The sequence below is a fragment of the Lutra lutra genome, chromosome 1 (genome assembly GCF_902655055.1).
Source record: "Lutra lutra chromosome 1, mLutLut1.2, whole genome shotgun sequence".
Taxonomy (NCBI): Eukaryota; Metazoa; Chordata; class Mammalia; order Carnivora; family Mustelidae; genus Lutra; species Lutra lutra.
This window is the reverse complement of record NC_062278.1, coordinates 172,448,507-172,466,158: the sequence shown is the minus strand read 5'-3', so window position 1 is coordinate 172,466,158 and position 17,652 is coordinate 172,448,507. Positions and strand designations below refer to the sequence as shown.

General features: G+C 44.5%; 1 protein-coding gene across 2 annotated transcripts in view; it reads left to right on the top strand.

Moving 5' to 3' along the window:
• LMCD1 (LIM and cysteine rich domains 1) overlaps window positions 1-8,586 on the top strand; it is a 58,557-nt gene extending 49,971 nt beyond the window's left edge. For both annotated transcript variants that reach the window (XM_047746100.1, XM_047746107.1), the window contains exons 5-6: window positions 5,703-5,918; window positions 7,929-8,586. In XM_047746100.1, coding sequence (XP_047602056.1) covers window positions 5,703-5,918; window positions 7,929-8,087 — 375 coding nt within the window. In that variant the 3' untranslated portion in view covers window positions 8,088-8,586. The remainder of the gene's footprint in view (window positions 1-5,702; window positions 5,919-7,928) is intronic.
• The last annotated feature ends 9,066 nt before the right edge of the window (window positions 8,587-17,652 follow it).

Sequence of the window (17,652 nt, the reverse complement as noted above, 5' to 3'; positions counted from 1 at the left end):
TAGAGGCTTAAAAAAATAACACATGTCCTCCTCACAAATTGGCAATTTGGGCAGGGTTCGGTGGGGCTATTTTATCTCTGCCCATGTGGCATCGTTTGGAGCAGCTGGCAGGCTGGGAGCCGGAGGCTTGTGAAGCTCGTTGTCTCACAGGTCTATGGCTTCAATGCTAGGAGGACACAAACCGCTGGGATGGAGTGGCCAGGAGGGGCTCCCTGGGCCTCTTCCCCTCTCTCTGTGTGGTTTCTCCAAAGGGCTTCCCTGGCAAAGAGGTCTCGGGGTTCCTTTCCTACCTGCCCAGGACTCCCAAGGTGTGTGTAGAGAGAAAGATTCCAGTGGAAGAGACTGAATTGTCTTTTATGACCTACCTCAGGAATTTGTAACATCCCTCCCACTACATTCTGCTCAACAGAGCAAGTCATTAAGGAGGGGCCACAACCAAAGGAAGGGACTTAGACACCCCATTGGTTGGAGGCGTGTCCAAGAACTGGCCAACATCATTTCCCACACCATAACCAAGGGAACCTCAACCCTACTGCGTCTTAGCTCCCAAGGCAGTGCCATCTAAAGTGTTCCTCAGTTTTCTCCAAGCAGGTGGTTTTACACATAACAAAGCCCCAAAGTACAGAATTTTCAAACCTTTTCATTTAGACATTTTTCATTCAGAATCTTTCACCATTTGAACAGGGACAGAGCCAAACTTCAGTGGCACAAGGAGAAACTTCACCTTTGTTCCACAAATGAAAGATTTATGCCACACCTCCTCCCCCCAGGGGGAAATAGTCTGCAAACTAAGCTATATGGCAGATGTTAGATTCTCAAGGGCAAGCCCTGATTGTAGATGGTTGACAGTATGAAGAAGGACCAGTTGATATGCTAGTGATGAGTGTTCTTCTCTATGCCTTTTAACATAGTCCCAAGGGACTTTTACTTGGCCACAGTATCTCCTTCATAGGGAAAGTAGACTGAGAATGACCACACTGGGCTTTCTTAAAAATTGTCCAGAACTTAAGCATCCCAGGAATCCGAATTAGCTTTTGCTGTGACTGAACTGAATTGGTGATGTCATTTCTGCTGAGCTCATTTTTAAGGTCATTTGTAGACACTCTATGATAGTGGTTCTCAAACTGAGTCCCCTGGCCGCACCAGCATCCCCGGGAGCTTGCAGATTCCTGTGCTTCATCCCAGACCTGTCTGAATCAGACACTCTGGGTATGGGACCCAACAGTCTGTCTCAACGAGCCCTCTAGGGGGAGCTGGGGCAGATGCAGGCCTGAGAACCACTGTCTTACAGGGGTTGGATTGGGAGAAGGGATTGACTATAGCAGAGTCTGGAGTAGCTATTGGCAATGCAATTCATACAACTCTGTCCTCTGAGCACAGATGGAAAAACTGGCGATGGGAAAAAACAAAGCTCATCGATGGTAGGAAAAACCTCCTGTCAATCTGCGTGATCATGGTGTTAACGGAAAGAAACCCCAGGCCTTCAAACCAAAAGCACATCCTGCCTTCAACATATCCTTGTCATCTTGGGAAAGTGATTTAACCCCTCTGAGCTACAGGCCGCTCCTCTATAAAGAAGGCTGGGGTAGAAACAACAGGAGATTTTAGCCAGTTGTTACTGAGCCCTTATAAAGTCCATTAATTCTATTATCTCATTTAATCCCAAGAACAACTATATGGTGTTAATGTTATTAGTGTCCTCACCTGATGGATGAAAAAAACTAAGGCACAGAGTGGTTTGGTAACTTGCATAAGGTCACACAGCTAGCTCCACTCTCAACCATCCACTGTAATTCAGAAATTGTCAACTTCAGTACCAAGGTTGTAGGAGAATAAGTTTGTGCAGAGAAAGGCAGGGCCTAGATCATAGGAGCCAAGCAGGCTAAGCCTTCTAACTCTTGGTTGCCAGCCTGCCCCTCATCTCTGAGGGGCCACCAGGCTTACATATCTGGGACACTGTCAGATCTTCTATCCTTTGAGATGATAGGGAAAAGCATACAGAAAATAACTGAGAGGCCAGAGAAGGAAATTGGTTTCTGACACATGCTGACAGGGCTCATTACCCGGACATCTTGTTTTCATAAAATGGCAGTGACACTGTTTGCTTTGAAAAGGGCAGGCTACTGGTAGTAAGTAACAAGGCCATGAGCCAGGGATGTTGGGGGAACAATGAGGGAAGGGATACTCCTCACTGAGGGAGGACCTTGAGACAGAGCTTTCAGACATGGCGGGGCCAAAACTCTGTGGGCATGGATTATTCTCTCTTCCTTCCCCCTCCACACTGCTGCTGCCACTAGAATTATCTCACTACGGTACGAACCAAACACAGTGCTCCCAGCCTCAAGAACCAGGAATGGCTCCACATTACCTCTAGAAGTTGCAACCATAACCTGGGCTCACAGCCCCCAAACTTTCTGACCTCCCATCCCTTTGTTTCCTTCTGTGGGTTGTGGGTGCTTTCCGATGTTCCCCAAACACAACCAGGTGCATTTTTATCCCACCCCCTGCTTCCACATTAAGAAACATCTAGGAAACCTGGAATCAGGAACCCCACTAGTATATCACAGTGATACCCAGCTGGGTGGTGAATGGACACTGAGTCCCTTCTGCTAGGGAGGAAAAGGTCTGGAAATTTTGTCTTGTGAAATACAGAAAGCCAGACAGACAGAAAATTCACTTGGTACTCATACAGTGCTTGCCAAAGACTTTACACCTCCCAGCTGTGCCAACGGGATGGTGAAAATAAGTGAATGATGATTCATCACTTGTCTTTGGTTGAGACCCTCTGATGAGCTCCATGGGAGCTGGGACTCAATCATGTGCAGGGGAACAGGGTTTTCATTGTGGTCAAGGACTTACACATTTTTTTTTTAATCTAGCCATTCATTCAACAACTGCTGTGCTTAGGGACCCCTGTCAGTACATGGGGCATTCCTTGTCATTTGTTTTCTTTCCCTGCTTTGCATCATCATAACTTTTATTTCCTCTTTGTATGTAAGAATATATACTAAGTATGTAATTCAAGTCTATAACTTAAGAATTCCAATTGTTTAGACTCTTAAAATGTGCCTACTCATCTTTGCATGGCAAAACAATATCTCTGTTGGGGCTGACCTATAATTAATTGGTGCTTAGTCAGATCGAGTTCTCCTCTAAAGCCAGGCTCTGCAAACATTTTCTGTGGAGGGCCAGGTGGTAAATATTTCAGGTGCTGTAGGCCAAGAGCCAAAACTGATGATCTTGTGTAGGTACTTTATGTAACAAGAGAGAAAACAAATTTCCACCAACTTCTATTTCTGAAGTTCAAAACCTAATAATATCATTAAGTATGTATGGGCTTTTGTAATACAGGTTATATTGGTCACCTCGGGCTGTCATAACAGAGTGCCATAGCCTGGGTGGCTTAAATAACAGAAATCTACTTTCTCATCATTCTGGAGGCTACGAGTCCAAGATCAAAGTGCCAGTGCAGTACATTTCTGACGAAGCCTCTCCTCCTGGCATGTACACAGCTGCCTTCCCAGTGTGTCTTCACACAACCTTTCCTCTGTGCGAGCACAGAATGGGAGAGAAGGTGATTGGTCTCTCTTCTTCTTATATGGACACCAGTCCTATCTGAGTAGGGCCCCACCCTTATGACTTCATTTAACCTTAATAACCTGCTAAAAGGCCCTACGCCAAATGCAGTCACATTAGGAGAACATAGGAATTGGGGGAGGGGGCATAATTCAGTCCATGATACAGGTCCGCCAATGAGAAAAATGGAATTCTTTTTTGGGAGAAAACATTTCACTGAATGGGAGTGCGAACGTAAAATCTAGTCTTAGCTGGTGGGTGTTAAGAGGACAGGCAGCAGCTGGGTTTGGCAGTGGCTGCAGTTTGCTGACGCCTACACACCCTGTAGTAGAAAGACCTTTGGCTTCTGGTTCAGGCTTGGCCCATGTTCAAATCCCAGCTTTGCCTCCTATCAGCTGTACATTACTGAGCAACCACTGAATCTCTCTGAACCTCAGTTTTGCCATGTCTGGAGGGAAATAATGATTTTCTTAAAAGGGAGCTAAATTAGAAGGGGAAGTAACTCTCTAGGGTTTCTGTAAGGGGTGCATTTCTGTAAGGAGTGCCCAGTCCTGAGTATAGTGCTGGACAGAGAGCTGTCTTAAGGAAATGATAGAGCTACCATCAGCATCAGCATCACCAGAGTTTTGAGGGGTAGGAAGTAATTCCAAAATGATTCAAAAGATCTGATGGATGAAGTATGTACTCTGGATAGTATGTCATGAGAATGGCAATTAACCTCCGTGGTTTTCCTCCTGATGTTATCATGAAAACAACACTTGACAAAACAACTGACCAGTACTTCTCCAATCTGTCAACGTCATCAAAAACAAGGGAAGTCTAGGGGCCGCTGGGTAGCTCAGTTTGTTAACTGTCTCTCAACTCAGGTCATGATCTCAGGGTTACAAGATCAAGTCCCGCATCCTCACCAAGCCTCCTTGGGCTTCTCTCTCTCCCTCTCTTTCTCCCTCCAACCCGCTCACACATGTGCACATGCTCTCTCTCTCTCTCAAAAAACAAACAAAACAAAACAAAAATTAAAAAAACAAGGGAAGTCTGAGAAGTCACCCAAGAGGAACCTAAAGGAAACATGAGGACTAAAGGTAACATTGCTGGAAATAGAAAAAGGATATTAGGTAAAATCTAAAAGCATCCAAATAAAGTTGGGACTTTAGTTAATAATAACATACCAATATTGGCTAATTGTGACAAGTATATCATATTACTCTAAAATGTTAAGAACAGAGGAAATTGGGTGTGGGGTATATGAAAACTCTCTCTACTATCTTCACAATTTTTCTGTAAATCTAGAACTCTTCTAAAAGTAAAAGTTCACTAAAGAATAATTATATGTGGGTAAAAGATCCATTCAAAGTGCAAGGTGTCCCGTGGGTTTTAATGTAACCAGGATGGAAGGCTGATTGATACAGTTCAGAGGCCACATTGACTTTTGAGAAACTACCACTTGTCCAGTTTGGATATAGTATCAAGGAAGAATCTCCATAGTTATCTGGAAAGGCTGTTAAAATACTCCTCCCTTCCTTTAACCAACTTCATACCAGTGAGGGGTCAGACTTTCTTCCTATATTGCAAAGAAAACAACATAATGCAAAAGATGAAATGCTACAGCAGTTATGAGCACAATCCTCTACTGAGCTAGTCAGCAAAGAGATTTGCAAAAATATAAAGCGGTGCCTCTCTTCTCACTAAGTTTTTTGTTTGGGAAAACAGTTATTTTTAATGGCGAATATGTCCATTAATATGTTGGTTTATTATTTTTAGATGAATTAATAAATACTTAATTTTTTATTCAGCTTTAATTTTTCTTATGGTAAATCTCAACAGCTATTACCCATATGGACAAAACCACTCTGGGGTTCTTAATAATTTGTAAGAACATAAAGTGTCCTGGAGGATAAAAATTTGAGGTTCCCTGAGCTTAACAACTACTGTATTTAGTCCTCACAACAACCTACTAGATAGGCAATGTTGTTATCCCACACTGAAGACGAGAACACTGAGGAACAGAGAGGTACAGTAACTGGCTGGAGGGCCCTCGGGAAGTAAAGAGACGAGTGGAAACTTGAACCCGTGTCACAGTGTTCTCCTGACCACCTCGTATCCCTGGTGTCCTCCTCCCCTTCTAGGTCTGTGAGTTCTGCAAGGAAGTGGCCCCCGCCGACAGCCCTGTGGTCTACGCAGACAGGGCAGGGTACAGTAAGCAGTGGCACCCCACCTGCTTTCTGTGTGTCAAGTGCTCTGAGCCGCTGGTGGACCTCATCTACTTCTGGAAGGACGGTGCGCCCTGGTGTGGCCGCCATTACTGTGAGAGCCTGTGGCCCCGGTGCTCTGGCTGCGATGAGGTGAGAGGCCCCCGGGGGCAGGGGGCAGGGGACTAGGGAGTGGGGAGTGTCCTCCCACGACTATGGGAGAGGACCTGGAGGCCAAGGTGAATGTGGCTTCATTGAGGATATGATCCACAGATAGAAAGACTAAGGTTCAGAGCTCGAATCCTGCACTCAGCTTCTGTGTCCTCATTTGCAAACTGGGGCAGAAATCAGTTCACACTCACGGGGTTATTCAGGATGGGTTGACACATCGTTCTTGTCAGGTCTTATCCCTGGCATAACACCTGGCACTTAGTAAGTGCTCGGAAGAACACTGTGGGGGTATGGGGGGAGGAGGTGTGTGCTGGAAAGCAGATTGCCCACATTCAAACCTGGCTCTACACGATTAGTGGTGTGGTTACGTAATTCCTGTGCCGCAATTTACCACTCATTAAATGGGAGGAAATAGACCCATCCCAAGGGGTTACTAGGAGGATAAAATGAGATAATGCATAAAAATGCTTGGCACAGGGCCTGACCAAGTAATTAACAAATAGGAGCTACTAGTAGTCTTACAATATAATACAGTGTGATATGGTATAATACTAAAACATTAACTTAACACAGTAGAGATGCCATGAAAGGGCTTTGACTCTCCAATATGAGTTCAGGCTGGAGGAACTCTAAGGTATATTAACAATGACAATGATAATTATGATAATGGTAACGACTGTCTGCATGCCTATGACAACAGGAAACCAACTACCTTCATCACTGGCACATATGAGGGTTAGAAATGTCTTCTTCATTTTGAGCCAGTATCTGCCTCCTCCCTCCTCCCACCTTCCACGTATTGCTCTCCATATGAAGTTGAACTCCTACAAGGGTCTTACCTAATAACTGTGATCGAGAGAGGTTAAGAGGGAAAAGGATTGTCAGCAGACCTGCCCCACAACCTCATGCTTTTTAAAGATTTTTAAATTTTATTTGAGAGAAAGAGAGCATGAGCAGGGGGAGGGGCAGAGAGAGAGGGAGAGGCAGACTCCCTGCCGAGCATGAAGCCCTATGACATGGGCTCCATCCCAGGACCCCGAGATCATGACCTGAGCTGAAGTCAGATGCTTAACCAACTGAGCCACCCAGGTGCCCACCCACAATCTCAATTTTGTGAGGACAATAGTATACTTAGAGTTACAACACTCCATCATTAAGGGCTTACAGTGGGTCAGTCATTTGCTCTATACTTTATATGTGATGTGCCATTTACATCTCACAGTGGTCCCTTAGAGAAAGACCATCATTGTCTACATTTTATGTTTGAGAAGAGAACAGCCCGGAGAGGTCATAAAACAGTCACTATGCCAAATAATTCTTACGTAGTAACACATGTAGCACTCATAAAACCCTGTGGGATGGGTAGTTTTTATGTCCCCATTCTATAGATGTGGAAACCGAGGCACAGAAAGATAATTTGCCCAATGTCATGCAGCTAGTTCCCAGATTCCTGTTTGACCCCCAAGTCATAAAATGTATTTAAGAAGTACACTGTTTGGCTCTCCTCAAGGATTCCTCAGCATATATATACATATACATATGCATATATACATATATACATACATATACATATATACATATATACATATTCCAAAGTGTTACTTTATTCCAAGCCCAAATGACCCTGTGTGACCCTGTGTGACCACTGGTCCTTAGTTGGGCCATGTTCACTGGGGTATGTAATCACATCTCTGAACACAGCTGGGCTCTGAATTTGGGCCAAGGAGTATTACAGATGCTAGATAAGTAAAACCTGCCTGTGGCAGAGAATTTTTTTTTTTCCCCATATAAGAAGCTAAAATGCAATCATGATCTGTGCCAAATATTGTACTTACTGCCTGAGATTTAGGTCAGAATCCTCCACTGATGCATTTAAAGGTCAAGACAAGAATGGGGGGGAGGAGGAACCACCATCTACAACTTGTCCTCCACACACTGTCTCTACTAGGCACAGAACCTGAGTCATGCATTTCCTCTGTTCCCGTCCCCTAGATCATATTCTCGGAGGACTACCAGCGCGTGGAGGACCTAGCCTGGCACCGAAAGCACTTTGTCTGTGAGGGTTGTGAGCAGCAGCTGAGTGGCCGGGCATACATCGTCACCAAGGGGCAGCTTCTGTGCCCGACTTGCAGCAAGTCCAAGCGCTCCTGAAGGGCTGCCCATCCATAGCCAGAACCCACAGGATCCCACCAAGAAGAATGGCCAGGTGTGCTGAAGCCATCCTACGGGTCTGATGTGCCAACAGCAAGGAACAAAAATAGTGATTTTTTTCAGTGGGAATATATATAGATATGCATACATATATTCTAGATTGGGTGGTGGTAGATCCTTGAGGTCAATAGTTTCAAAGCCAACAATGTTCTGAGGAGTCTTAGAATGGAGTTATTTTGCTGTTGTTTCCCAGCTACCAACTAAGGACACAGCTGGCATCCTGCAAAGGATCTCTAGGAGTTTCCCAGAATGTAGTTCTGGGTGATCAGATCACGTAGCTGTAGAATGTGCGTGCTTTCTCACGAACGTGGGGGCTCCTCCCGGAACAGGCTGGGACCCCAACAATCATTTGTGGCCTCCTTTTCAAATGGAATTGGAATTTTAAATAAAAACCTTTTTCGGCATGATAAACGTATCAATAAAAGTTTTATGAAGTCCACATATGTCCCGGTGTAGTTATTCACACCGTGGCGTGATTTCATTGTGTCCAGTGAGCCCTGTGACCCTGAGTGCTCATGGTGGCAGGAAGCACCCTAAGGGCTGGCGTGTCTCTTTATCACCTGTGTCTCATCAGATTTCTTTGAGGGTGTAGGTCTTCCAGGCCGAATCCCTGTGTCCCCCCATTCTAGGAAGCCCCAGATCCATGAGGGAATGTGTCACATTTCCTGCTATCCCAGAGAGCAGCATCCGGGAGCCGGTCAGCTGCCCTCACAGTAATGAGGGAACTCCTCTGGGAGTAAGACCAGGTAGAGTTTGGGGAGCAGGCACATGGAGCCACCGGAGCTCAGCCAACAGGTGCCTCGGGGGACATGGTGACCAGTGTGGGCAGTCTTGAAGAAATATGGGATGTTTATGAGAAATCTCTGTGCTTTCAATTGTTGCCAACTGGACACTGAAAAAGCCAAACAGAATGGGTCTTTGGGCCAGATTTCCTCTCTTTTTATGGCCTCTCTGATCATATGCAGCTCCCAGATTAGTTTCCTTTCCACGACTTCTAAGAAAAGTTATATTTTTTCTATGGAGGGATCCAAAGACAAAAAAGACATGAGTCTTCTAAGCTCACAGCCCAGTCACCTGTGGCTTGTGTTTGTTCTTCAACTTCCCATCCATTGCCAAGGTTCTTTCATTTCCCCATCCGAATCTCACTCTGCTCATCTTTTACCTACAACACCCTGACTTTGCACCTTTGACCAAAGGTATTACAATTGCCTGGCGGTTTTCTGTTTCCAGTTCCTGTCTCCAGCTACCTGCTTCCCTGTCATGTCTGTCTCCCCACAGAGAAGCTTTGGGGGTGTTCCCCTTCCTCCCCCACCCTCCATGGCTCCCCAGGACTCAAGTTAAGAACCAAGACCTCCCTGACATTTGAATCTTTCCAAAATCTGGCTTGTCTTTCTGGCCTTGGAACTCTCTGTTTCTCTTGATTTCCATCTCCTTATTTCACCTAGACATTCACCAACTGCCTTTGATCAAGCCCTCTTCCGTGCTTTTGCTAGTTTTGTGCTGGTTTCTTGAAGACTAACACCACCTGTTGAAATTCTGTCTGTCCTGAAGAATAACCTACTTCTCAATCCCTTCCCAGGGGCACCAATGGAATATTCACTCATTCATTCACTCATTCACTAATTCACTCTGCAAATACCACTGGGCATTACAGAGTTCCATTACCCATACTGAGTACAGTAGATAGAGTGTTTACAGAAAGAACAGTATCCCCTACCCCCTGGATTTTATAGTCTATGGGGGAATGGGCCTTAGGCAAATACTCCTACAAGTCAATGAAAAGTTATAGAAAGGGGAGATACATGTATTTATAAAGCATGTAAAAGAAACTGGACCTAGTTAGGGAGGTCAGGGGAGGTGCTTCTGGAAAAGTGACACTTGGACTGAGATCTAAAAGGTGAGTGAACTCTGAGCAAGCAAAGAGGGATAGGAAATGGTTAAGGATGGATGCATGGATGTCATGTGCAAAGGCCCTGTGGTTGAACATCAGTTTATTCAATACCTATTCACTAGTGTTGGAAATACAGAGGTGACTGTGGCCCATGAGTGGGACTGAAAGAAGGCTAGTGTGGTGCATAGAGGGAGGGAGGATGGGTGTGAGACACAAGAGATGCACCAATTTTATGGGCAATGGAAAAGAATAATCTCTGTCCAAAGAGCAATGCGGAGCCTTCAGAGAGTTTTAAGCAGTGGTGGTAATGACTTGACAGAGAGATTACTGGATACATGCTCTCTCCTCTGCTGAAACCCCAGCATGATACTCGACTGATTTTGTCCTGGGTTTTTTGTCCACACCACTGTGGGTAGGAGTGATGTCCCTCTTCAGACCCCACCAGATACCACCCAGAGCATGCTCCTGCCATCCCCATGTCTACTAATGACACCCGTGCTCCCACATGGAACACCTAAATCCTGACACTCCCCTCCTGTCAGCTGTGTCACTCAGCACAGTCTTTTCTCTCCGTCATTGCTTTCCCTCCATCCCCAGGGCCATGTTTCACCTTGAACATTTTTTACCCAGACTGACAATAGTCACCTAGTGTGTGTCCCTACCATGAACCCTCCACATACTGCCCAGATGAAATGCTCAGAAACACAGGCCTCTTCTAAAACAGTCAGGGGCTCCCTGTTGCACACCCAGAAGAAAGGCAAAACTTTTTAACCTTACAATCAAGCTTCTTAATTTACTGGCCCCAAATCACCTTGCTTCCTGCTCCCTGCTCAGAAGCCAGGTGAACAGCTTGTCAGGCCCTAGACATGTTCCAGGATTTCCCTACCTCTGCACCATTGCTCAGGCTGTTGCTTCTCCCCGGAGTTCCCTACACTGTGCTCCACTACTGCCTCAGCCGTGGGACTACCACGGCTGAGTGGCATTCTACAGCAGAACTGCAAGCTGGTATGCTTTCAATGCCTACAGTGCTAAGGTGCCTGAGAGGCTCAGTGGGTTAAGCATCTGCCTTTGGCTCAGGTCATGATCCCAGGGTCCTGGGATTGAGCCCTACATCAGGCTCCCTACTTCTTTCTCCCTCTCCCACTCTCCCTGCTCTTGTTCCCTCTCTAGCTGTCTCTCTCTGTCAAATAAATAAATAAAATCTTAAAATATAAAAAAATAAAAGCCTTCAGGGTTACTTTGAGCTGATTTTACCCCCCATTCAGCAAAAACAGGAGCTGCCATTCCCATTAACTCCCATTCTCTAGAAGACTTCCCTGCCTCACCCTGCCCTCCGGGAGTTCCAGGTTCCTTTGTGCTCTCAGATTACCCCAGGTGCTCTGTGATCATTGACTGATGCTACTAAGCTATCATTACTCGTTGGGGAAAGGCTCCCCCTGTGAACTTCTTGAGAGGATAGTCTCACTATCTTTGGTTAGCCAATCCTCAGGATAGACCCTGGCAACTAGCTGAGGGCCCTTGGGGGACTCACTGTTGCCAGTGGCCCTGGGCTCCAAAAAGAAACAGTATGTAATTCAGTCTGGCAAATGGGCTTCCCCACTGGGGAGCTGCTTAGAAAACTGTTCTTTCTCCTCCTTCCCCGCCATCTTGTCTCCCCTCTACCCCAATGTTCATAGCAGCAATGGCCACGGTCGCCAAACTGTGGAAAGAACCAAGATGCCCTTCAACGGATGAATGGACAAGGAAGATGTGGTCCATATACACTATGGAGTATTATGCCTCCATCAGAAAGGATGAATACCCAACTTTTGTAGCAACATGGACAGGACTGGAAGAGATTATGCTGAGTGAAATAAGTCAAGCAGAGAGAGTCAATTATATGGTTTCACTTATTTGTGGAGCATAACAAATAACATGGAGGACAAGTGGAGATGGAGAGGAGAAGGGAGTTGAGGGAAATTGGAAGGGGAGGTGACCCATGAGAGACTATGGACTCTGAAAAACAATCTGAGGGTTTTGAAGGGGTGGGGAGATGGGAGATTGGGGGAACCAGGTGGTGGGTATTAGGGAGGGCACGTATTGCATGGAGCACTGGGTGTGGTGCAGAAACAATGAATACTGTTACGCTGAAAAGATATAAAAAATTAAAAAAAAAAAAGAAAGAACGAAAGAAAACTGTTCTTCCTTAATGGAAAGACAGGCTCTGGAATAAAGGGCCCTTCTTTTTTTTTTTTTCATAATTTCAAACTTACAAAAAAAAGTTTCAAGACAAAAACAAAGAGCTTTTCTTCTTGAACCTTCTGAGGGGGTGGCTGACACAATGCCCCATCACTCCTGAGTATTTTAGTGTATAATTCCCATGAACAAAAGCATTCTCCTGCATAACCACAAAACCACCATCAAAATCAGAAATTAACACTCTACCATCGAATCCTCAGACACACCAATTGTACTAATAATATCTTTTACTACGAAAAGGTCCAGTCGGGGATGATGCATTCCATTTAGGTATCTTGTCTCTTCAGTGTTCTGTAATTTGGAAGTGTTTCTCGTTCCTTCCTTGACATTTACAACCTCAACATCTAAGGAGGCCACTTATTGAGTAGAATGTCCATCAAATCAGGTTAGTCTGATAGTCTCTCATAGTTAGATTCAGGTTATGCATTTTGGGGGAGGGGGATATCATGAAACTGAGCTTGTTTACTTTTCATTGTGCCCCAGCAGATGATACAAGATTTGCATTTGTGCTGCTAGGTTTTGATATTAATTTTCAACACTTAATGAAACTAGGTTTTTTCCCCTTGTGAAGTTACTCTGTTCCCCTTTGTATTAAATGAGTAATTTGTGGGAAGTCTTAGAGATACTGTGGGTTCAGTTCCACATCACTGTAATACAGTGAATATTGCCAATAAAGTGAGGAAAACGAGTTTTTTGGTTTCCCAGTGCATATAAAAATTATGTTTACACTATACCGTAATCTATTAAGTCTATTAAGCGTGGAATAGCATTATGTCTAAAAAACAATGTACAGGGGGCACCTGGGTGGCTCAGTGGTTAAGCCTCTGCCTTCAGCTCAGGTCATGATCTCAGGGTCCTGGGATCGAGTCCCACATCGGGCTCTCTGCTCTGCAGGGAGCCTGCTTCCTCCTCTCTCTCTCTCTGCTTGCCTGTCTGCCCACTTGTGATCTCTGTCAGATAAATAAAATCTTTAAAAAAAAAAAAAAAACAATGTACATGCCTTCATTAAAAAATACTTTATTGCTAAAAAATGAGAACCATCATCTGAGCTTACAGCAAGTCATAACCAATGATCACAGATCATGGTAACAAACATAATAATAATGAAAAAATTTGAAATATTACAGAAATTACCAAAAGGTGACACTGAGACATGAGCAAACATTGTCAGAAGAAATGGCACCGATGGATTTGCTCAGTAGAGTTGCCACAAATCTTCAATTTGTAAAAAACAGACAAGAAAACAAAAAACAAGGGGTGCCTGGGTGGCTCAGTGGGTTAAGCCTCTGCCTTTGGCTCAGGTCATGATCTCAGGGTCCTGAGATCGAGCCCCACATTGGGCTCTCTGCTCAGTGGGGAGCCTGCTTCCTCCTCTCTCTCTGCCTACCTATAATCTCTCTCTCTGTCAAATAAATAAAAAATATAAAATAAAATAAAAAACAAAACAAAAAAATCCATAATATCTGTGAAACGCAATAAAGTGTAATAATATGAGATATGCTTGTATTGGATACGATGTTAATATCCTGTTGCTCATCAACATGCCACCTACTGTTTCTAAGTATCCTTTGATGTTTCCTGACTGAATTAATTACTATGAGAGTTGCCAAATGTTGATTTTTCTAATTGAGTCATCCCTTCTTTGTTTATTAGTATTCACTACAAGGAAAAGTTCTCTCTTCTATTTGTTTATTCCCTTACTTATATCAGTTTGGAGATACAGATTCCTATTTTATGAAATCACATTTAAGCTAACACTATCATTCTTTTTTATAATTTTTTTTAAGATTTTATTTATTTATTTGACAGAGAGGAAGAGATCACAAGTAGGCAGAGAGGGAGGCAGAGGGGGAGGGGGAAGCAGGCTCCCCGCTGAGCAGAGATCCTGATGCGGGGCTCAATCCCAGGACCCTGAGATCACGACCCGAGCCGAAGGCAGAGGCTTAATCCACTGAACCACCCAGGTGCCCCTAACACTATCATTCTTGATTTTGATGCTCAATCGCTAATAATCTAATACTATCATTATTTATTTGGATGTTCAAATTGTCCCAAATTTGGCCAAAGAAAGCTCTTTCAATCTGGCTATGTCCTTTTGATGTGTCACCATCATTCTTTACACACAGTTTTAACGTTCTGGCACAATCAGGAGTTCACAGCTCATCCAGTATTTTCTTTACCTCAGCTTTGGAGTCAGCCATTTCTCAAGGAGGTCCCTCTTTTTGAGTGGAGTGCAGTTGGGTTGGAATTGCTAATGCCGTCTTAGAACCTTGAGGAGACAAGCTGACCAAGCCAGTAAGCTGAGAATGATGGACATGCAAGTCCGAGAGCCTAGATACTTGGTTACGTCACCCAGCCAGTGAACACACCCCTGGGCTTCTTGTTCCATGAGACAATACATTTCATTATTCTTTATGCAGGGTGAGAGATTTCCTCCTTGTGGGACATATTCCCTCATCATACAGTCTCTCATTAGTGGAGTCTTCCTGATTCTAGCCAAAAACAACGTGACTCATACCCAAAACATTTGGGGGCATTATATACTTATGAAGCCGTGACACTCTTAGTTCATTGGGATTTTTAATCAAGTATGTTCCATGGGGACGCAAGAGATAATGACATGAGTGCTTGACTCACTGGGTTATCAGAGTTTGGCTTCAAATGTTTGCAATCAAATACAAGAAAATTACATAAAATCAAGACTGTACAATGGCCAATACTGGAGGTGATGTATTGAAGGAAGAAGTGCATTGTCTCTTTTTCTCAACTGCTATTTACATTCGGTCAGATTCCACTAATTTGAAGCAAAATGATCTCTCCATTTGATTCCCTCTGTTCTATAACAGGAACTCAGCATAAAGTGGTTCTTTGGTCTGAGTTTGGGACAACACTTTCTTGAATAACAGAAAGGTTTTGAACAGAATAAACATTACCTGTGACAATGTTGGAGCGAGTGAGGGCACTCCAATTCAAACCAATTTAAATAAATAACGAGAATGACAGGGAATCCACATTCTAGAATCCACTTTCTTCTCAGAAAGTTCAAGAGGAGGGTCAGCTTCAGGAACAACTGGATCTAGTAACTCTAATTACGTAGTTAAGAATCTGATTCCTCTCTCCTCGTCTCCCCTCTGTTTCTCTCCATGTTGGCTTCATCAGCAGGTAAGCTCAGCTAGATGGTAGCAGCCATCAACCAGAGGGTCACTTTTGCCCTTGGAACTAGTGAGTCCGAAGGAAAAGGACCGTCTCTTTCTGGGGCTTTCTGGGAATGACTCTGATTGGCCCAATGTGGGTCACGTGCCTATCCCTCAACCAATCAGTGTGCTAGAGGACTGGGGTACTATGATTCACAGTATCTCAGTCAAATGCCAACCAGAACTGCAGGCAGAGGAAAAGGGATTCACAAAGGGTGTTATAAACAAATCACCCGAAACAGGCTTCTCCTGTGGGGTGGGGGTGGATGGGGAAGAAGTGAGAGAAAAGCCCTGTTAGAACTGGAGGTAGGGGGGAAAAGAGCCTGCTGGGCAAAGTAGAGCTGGCTTGGTTCTCTACAGAGAGGGAGGATGGGTGAAACAACAGGAGAAAGGCACAGAAAAGGAACGATCTGAGAAGTTGGAAGAGAACCAACCCCAGGAATCAAAAGGACTAAGATTGTCCCAGGACTGGGGAATGCAGGTTCCTAGGAGGACCTGCCCTGAAGAGCCAGGATAGAAGCCCAGTCACAAAGCTCATCTTGAACTAATTATCAAGCCACTAAAAATCCATTTGTCTTGATATTTTTTTAAATTACTGGCAAGAAAAGAAAAATGTTTGTAAAGGCCTAGATAAAATGGTATTCCCTAAAGGAAATGTCTAAAGGGTTTTGTTGTGGCCTTTTTTTATTTAACTCTATGAAAGATGATGGAGTCTTACTAAACTGTTTTTATGGGAAAAGTTTAATAAATGTGAAGGATGTATTTCCATGAGTTCAAATATGGAAAGTTTTAAAATAGAAGAGTGACACAAGCAGCTAATGATCCCAATATGTTAGATTACACAGGCTGCTGGCACAGGTTCCAGTTTTTAATCAAATGTATGAATTATGAAATATTGTTGCAAAGAATCACAAGCCTTTGCCCTACAAGGGAATGGTTTGTGCTTCGGTTGACAGGCCAGCTCTCCGGAGTTCATCTTCGGCTGATAAGCGGGGGAGGGAGAAGGAGCAGACAGGCGGGCATCCTTGGCCAATGCAAGGGGACCGTCTGGTGCCAAAGCTGGACAGAAGAACATATTCCAGCCAAAGCCCCAAGCCAAGCAGGAAGGTGTCTGTTCAATAGTTCAATACATTGTCTATGTGATCCACCTCAGCGGGAGAGGTGTTTGTGAAGTCTTGGACCAGAGCTTGCAAAAGCGGTGCTTTCAATACTCGTTCCCACGTGAAAGACCAGCCTTCTGCCACTCTTCTTCCAGGCTCAGCACAAGCACTCCTTCTTTCAGAAAGCCCCTGGTGATTTCTTCAGAGGTTCAGAATCTCAGCCAATTGTGTGAGTGATTCAGCCCTTGACCAGACTGCATCTATGTTAGACTATGATTTGTCCTCCAAGCAAGAGGCCACTCACTCACTAGTTCAGCCTTCATTCATTCACCAGGCATTTACTCAGCACTTATTATGGCCTGAGCCTGGTCCTAAGGTATTAGAATACAATGGCAGACAAAGGAGGCATAGGTCCCGCTGTGAAGGAGTTAAATTTATCAGAGGGGAGTAACAAATAACAGGACAATTATCTATTCAGACAAGCAGAATCCAGCCTATGTCCCTTCCCAAAATATCCCCAGGGCTTCTTGCAAATAGGCCACTGGCAGCCTGGTCCTTCCCTGTCACCCAGCAAATAGCTTCAGCGTGCCTGGCAGCATAACATTGCCACTGACCGCGTGGAGCGAGATGCCTCCATTCTAATCCCCGCTCTGCTGAGTCGCCTTAGATAAAGCATTTCACTTCATTCCCAAATTTCTCCATTATAAAATGGGATAGTAATCGCATTTACTTTATTGGGCTGCTCTGAGGATAAAAGGGGTTTATGCACGTTAAAAGACCGAGAACAGATCCTGGCATGGAGTAAGCACTCAGTAAGGATTGGCTGCTACCATTACCGTCAGCGTTTGTGTTACCGGACAGCGGACCGGAAGAAGAGGACTCAAATGCAATCTCCTCTACTCTTGGAAGCAGAGATTTTTTTTAAAAATCAGAGTACATTTCTTAAAGTCCATCAGCAAACATGCTCATCCATTTCCTCATTTCTGATTTCTTGAGACCTTCTGGCAAATGCCCAAATAGGACCTCCCCCCTGAGAGGTGGTTTCAGCATTTTGCTACACACACAGACACACACACACACAC